At 38.5% G+C, this 6000-nt stretch overlaps 1 protein-coding gene across 4 annotated transcripts in view; it reads right to left on the reverse strand.

Moving 5' to 3' along the window:
• TPK1 (thiamin pyrophosphokinase 1) overlaps nucleotides 1–5421 on the reverse strand; it is a 437448-nt gene extending 432027 nt beyond the window's left edge. Inside the window, exons 1-2 of one of the 4 annotated variants that reach the window (XM_016426210.2) lie at nucleotides 5213–5421; nucleotides 4641–4696 (exon numbers count right to left, since the gene is read on the reverse strand). In XM_016426210.2, coding sequence (XP_016281696.1) covers nucleotides 4641–4683 — 43 coding nt within the window. In that variant the 5' untranslated portion in view covers nucleotides 4684–4696; nucleotides 5213–5421. Of the gene's footprint in view, nucleotides 1–4640; nucleotides 4697–4821; nucleotides 5138–5212 lie in introns of those variants that run through there. The other 3 variants (XM_056799835.1, XM_007504513.3, XM_056799836.1) reach the window with 3 other exon arrangements.
• Between the last annotated feature and the right edge of the window lie 579 nt (nucleotides 5422–6000).

The following is a 6000-nucleotide window of genomic DNA, read 5'->3' on the forward strand; positions in this document are numbered from 1 at the left end:
TGTAGGTTTTGCTCCCCCCAACCCAGTTTTGTTTGAGTATAGCTTCCTTCAGCAGAATGCCTTGCCTTTCTTTTTCTTAAAAACCCTTACTTTCTGTCTTAATAACAACTCTAAGACAGAAGGGAAAAGACTGGGAGTACAGGGTTAAGTGACTTGCCCAGGGTCACAGAGCAAGGTAAAGTCACATTTGAACCCAGGTCCTTCCGATTATAGGCCTGGCTCTGTGCCACAAAGGTGCCTCATGCCTTCCTTTTCTATCTGAATCCTCACCACTTAATACAGTGCTTATATAGTGAGGACTTCATAATTTTTCATTCATTCACTCACTCAGCCAGAAGTACTTAAACTTCTATTTGACTTAATCTAAAGGAAAGACTGAATGGAGTATAGAAAACAGGTAGTAAACAAATTGTTGTTAAAAAGGGTATTATATTGCTAAGTCAATCTCTTTACCCTTTATTCTTCCCCCAGTTTTCTTAAATAAAATGAGGATAATTATAGCAATTATTTTCCAGGATTGTTGGAAAGATCAAATAAGAATTTTCTGAAAATGCTTGCTTAGCAGTGACTGGCAAATTCCATCTGTCCTAAAACATAATTACTCTTCTACTCACAGGAACATAAATGTAAAGGTGAAAGGGATCTTGGGAGTATATCTTGTCTAATCCCTTCATTTGCAGATGAGAAACTAGGGTCAAATCTACCCTGTTTAACAATTGTAATAAGTAAACTAGAATTTGAACCTAGACTCTTGGACCCTCCACAGAACCAGACTTTTCTAAACCAATGGCTATTTCCTATCATAGCTAATCAGAACATCTCAGCCTTGCTTTTAAGGCCTCTTTTCAGTCCTACCCTATCTATCTAAACTTATTTCCCCTAATTTTAACACATCCCCTCTCCTATAGGGTAAGAGGGTAGAAGCATCATTTTTCACTAGAAAATGCCAGGCTCAGATAATGGAAGAAGAGTACTCTTAATGCTATCAGTGTCAGCTGCTGTTATTCTTTGTACCTTATCTCACATCCTTATGAACCTACTTTTTCCTTTCTTCTATATAAATCTTACCCATTTACCCAAGCCCCACTCAAGTCTTACCTCCTTCATGAACCCTTCTTTGAATTTTTCTACTTACAAAGGGCACCCATTGCTCAACTAGAAAAGCTGTTGAGCTCCATATCACAAAGCTTGACATTTAAATATAAGAAAAAAATATATATATATTTATATAGATAACATAATAAATACATAAATATATAATATTCACTATTGTTCTCTGTATGTCAATTTAATTTCCTAAAATGGATTATAAGTTCCTTGATGGCCAGAAACAGGCCTTCTATTTCTCTATATCCTTACACAGTATTGAGCACAAAGGAAGTATATAATGCCTATAATGGACTGAACTAGTCATGTTGTAATTCATATACTGCTATAAAATTTCTTGACTTACTTATTCAACTTTTCTTTGCCTTTCAAGCCACTGCTAATAATGGTGATGATGTCCTTTTCCAAAAAGGTAAATTGCTAGACTTCACTGTTATGCCTCAATGTTTGCTCCTTATTGGGTTTATAGCATTCGTAAGGGCAAGGGAACAATTATGTTGGTTTACAGGACTTTTCCTGGTAGCTAGACTGACTACATAGCATATAGATTTTGAGTAAGGGAGTTACTAGATAAGGCAAGTCATGACAACAAAAGTAAATTCAGGGGCAGCTGGGTAGCTCAGCGGATTGAAAAGTCAGACCTAGAGACGGGAGGTCCAAGGTTCAAATCTGGCCTCAGACACTTCCCAGCTGTGTGACCCTGGGCAAGTCACTTAACCCCCATTGCCTAGCCCTTACCACTCTTCTGCCTTGGATTGACTCCAAGACAGAAGGTAAGGGTTTAAAAAAAGAAATGGTACTTTTATCAGAGAAACTCAACTAAATGATTATTGCCACACTAATATGCTTCTCTTCTAATTTTAACTACATTGGTTTGTTTGTGCAAAGATTTTATAATAATAACTAATAAAAAAATTTCCATTTTACTTTCTGTGATCTTTTCAGTGTCTTGTTCGGTCATGCACTATTTCCTTATCCATAAATCTGATGGGTAATTTATTCTTTGTTCTTTTAATTCAAAGTAAATTTTAAAAAAAGGTAAAATCAGACCTGAGTTTTTCCAGCAGGAAAAAGGAAGCCTTAGCTGATAATGGTTATTCCATTAACTCTCAACCAGGGACTGAAAGAAGATGATTTTTTTTTCACATAAAGCAAAAATGAGGTATTAGTCCAAAAGTCTTTTTATTTTCCTTTGAAAAGTAAATAACCCCTAAATCCATCTTCTACCACAGACTACCCATCAATAACACCTGAATTCCCTTAAATTTCCAAGTTCTGTGCCTTTGCATGAGGGAGTTTATTCAGAATAAGGAAAGACAATAAGCATCAATTTGGCAAGGAGGGGAAGAGAGAACTTAGGTAGGTTTGATTTGAAAGACAATAAAAAAACCTGGAAAGATGATCCAAAAAGACAAAAGCTAAGATCAAATCTATTAAGATTCCTAGAATATCACAGATTCCAACTACTAATGAATGACTTTTAAGATATCTAGTACTTTATAACTTTCCAAGTGTTCAGTTTTGTTGTTGATTTCCTAATAGCTATTATCAGGAAAGACTAAAAAAGGAGAGCAAGGAGCCATGTATTGCTTCAGATATGACAAGATAGGAGAAATAATGCAAAATAGGTAAAAGAGAATAACAAGGGATAGAGCAAACATAACAAACAATCCAAGCCCTGAAGTTTTAAAAGATAAGAAATCTACTAATTAGCTAGCCTCTAGAAGGAATATATCTGAGGCTGTGCTCACTCATTCAACAAATATGTAAATACCTGAGCTATAACCAATACAAGGTCAGTAGTCCAGAACCCAAGCTAAGTCCTCTATAGACAAGAAAATTGAGAACCTGAGAGCTAGGAAATAGCATGCAGATGTGACACTTCTACTCCCACAGGAAGTCTAAGAGTGTTCCATTCTCAAGGACAAATCTTACCTCAAGGTCCTCCAATAAAACTTTAAGCACATACGTAATTTAGATAAATCTTAAACTACCAAGGGCCTGTAAAATGATCTACAGATTTAGGGTCAAAGTCGGAGTAGCTAAAACTCCTTTTTCAATTCATTCCTTTCATTGTTCTGTGCCATTTCTGTAGTGGTGTTTTGGTGTTTAACTTAAGGATAAAGACAAGAACTTATTCCACATCTAGATTCACAGCTAAAAATCTAAAACTTGTAGAATTTCAATCTGCCCCTAGGAAAACCCCCTATACCTAAGCAATCAGAAATAAGATGAGCAAGAGAAATTCATTATACTGTACTATAAAGGAAACTTCTCTGCATTTACACATTTTATCTTTTCCCCAAGATTAAGTAATATACATCAGCACTCTCCCAGGACCAATTGGGAACACAGACTTGAAGCTGGTGAAATTGACGGAAAGTTCAATTACTCCTTGAAAAATCACTGACTGGATGAAAATATTCAAAGATGAGTTTTGATCAAGCACTTTGGTCACCTAAAAGATTACCAAAATTCAATATGCTTACAAAAAAGCATAATTTGGAAATGTAAACATTTATAAAATAATCTCAGAAAAATAGAAATTGAACAACAGACACAAGAAAGGTCAACTGATTGATGAACAAGAATTAACATTCATTAAGCTGCAAACATCAAGAAGTAAAAAAATTTCAGGAGAATTCTGGCAGAAAAGGTATTTGCTTTGTTTACTGTGACAGTTCTATGTCTACTTGCTACTTTAAATCATGGATAATACAGTAGAGTAATTCAAATGTTTAGGAAAACAAAAAATGCTTAGAAATAAAGCATATTGAGCAGCAACAAACTGTTACCTAGGATAATCTCAGTCTGGCTGGTAGACTTGACAATTCTTAGCATTACAAAGTGAAGTACCCTAATTTTCACAAACAACTGAACTGTGATGCTGAAATGGTTTACAAAAACAAATAAGTCTGTCCAAAAACTTCAAACAAAGCTTTTTGGAATTAGGAGCAAGGAACCATAAAAATTACTTGCTGTAAGTGCATAGTGGCTTGTTTTATAAAATAAGATTTCTTGCCTAGGGATTCAGCCATTGGAATTTTTTTCCATATATTAATAGATGATTTTGAAGCTGACTCTAAAGCATCCTTGAAATGATGCCAAATACTGTTTCAAAAGGCAAAACTCAATCAGCAACTTCTGCCATTTTTCCTAAAACTCTCCAGATTAGATTGCCATTTCCCATTGCTGATATTTTTAAACATAAAAACTAAAACAAGACCCTTCTTCAAGGAGACTGTAGCCTCCTGAGTTCTCAGGAACTCTGGTGAAACCTTTCTGTGGGCTGAATGAGAAATTTTGTTACAACCTTTCAAAAGCTGCACTGTGCACAATAGAGGCTTGTGTATAAATATTTCAGGAATATACTTTCAAGCAGTTATTTCACTTTGCTATCTATTCCTAAACTATTGCAATGATTGGGAATAAAACGTCCACTAAACCTCAAACCCAAGTGTCCGATGGGGTACCCGTGGAAACGTCTGGGGAGGAATCAATGATATTGTAATATAGGGAAACAAGCACAGTACCAGTGGGAAGCAGGCATTCCAGCGGGGAAAGGATATGCTCCATTATTAGCTTCTGCCTTAAAAACATAAGACAAAATGAAAGTAATTGGTTAGAATTTCTCTTTGAAAATTAAAAAGGAAAAACCCTGAGGGTGGGCGCAGGGTTCCGGTAGGCCCTTTTTAACAGCTAAACATCTTTTACATCTTTGGCTGAGCAGCTCGAGATCTTATCCTGAATAGCTAGCCTGGACAGCAGCTCACGCGCGATCTGCAGTGCGCATAACCTGACTCGGGACGCGCCGCATACTGGAAAGGGGAGGAAGCGGGACAGTAGCCCCCACATGTTGCATCAAGGGGCTGGGAGGAGGAAAGGGGACAGAGGGGGAAACATTGGTTTCCCGACTTCATTCAACACTCCTAGCAAAAACCCCTAGCTTTTAAAAAAAGACTTCGGAGGGGGCAAGGGAAAGAAGGGAGCGGAAGAGCAGCAGATGCAGAGACCCTATGCCTCCCGCCTCCCCCCTCCCGCGCCCGCTCAGAAGCAGCCGCAGCAGCGCCGTCCACGCGCACGCAGAGATCGGCGTTCCACTTACACAGCGGCGCGGAGAGCAACCCACCAGGCGAGGCAGAGAGCAATTAAATAGCTAAGAGCAAAGGCAATCGACTGCTCGGCGTTCCTCTGCCAAGCCTCCAGAGCCTCGCACACTAAAGCTGCCGGCTAGGAAAAAAAGAGGAGGAATATAACTAGGAGGAGGAGCAAAGGCCCCGCCTCCTCGTCTCCTGACCGGGCGCGCGCTGCGCCTCCTGGCCTGGGCGGGGCGCGAGAGCGCGCAAGGCGGAGTGGGGCGCGGGGAGGAGGAGGAGTACAACCGTGAAAGTGACCTGGGAGGAGCCAACTAGGTTACGGAGCCCCGAATGGTAGCTATGGAAGTGTTGGTCTGTCGGAATGAAAAGGAACCTTAGTCAGATCATACCCCTACTTTGATGAGGAAACCACTCAAAAAAGAGCTCCAACTGTAGAGGTTGAGGCTCTGGATTCAAACGCCGCCTCCGCAGATCACAATCCAGGAGAGCATGGGCAAGTCACAACCTCCTAATTTTATTTTCTCACCTATTAAAGACTGAGGTTGTGTAGAAAGGAGCTGAGCTCTAAAATTCCTGTCAGCTCTAGTTAGATAATGCTACAAAACTTTTGCGGTTTCCAAAAGGCTTAGTGCAGTTTTAAGCTTTAATAACTTAAAAGACATAAATTATATAATGTGTATATATATATACACACATATTATATATAAACTTACCAAAAACAAAAGACAAAACACCTCATTTTAAAGTCTAGCTATTTAATTTTTTACACCTAATATGGTTTTGTGAATTTTGAAAG

Source organism: Monodelphis domestica, chromosome 5 (genome assembly GCF_027887165.1).
Source record: "Monodelphis domestica isolate mMonDom1 chromosome 5, mMonDom1.pri, whole genome shotgun sequence".
Lineage (NCBI taxonomy): Eukaryota > Metazoa > Chordata > Mammalia > Didelphimorphia > Didelphidae > Monodelphis > Monodelphis domestica.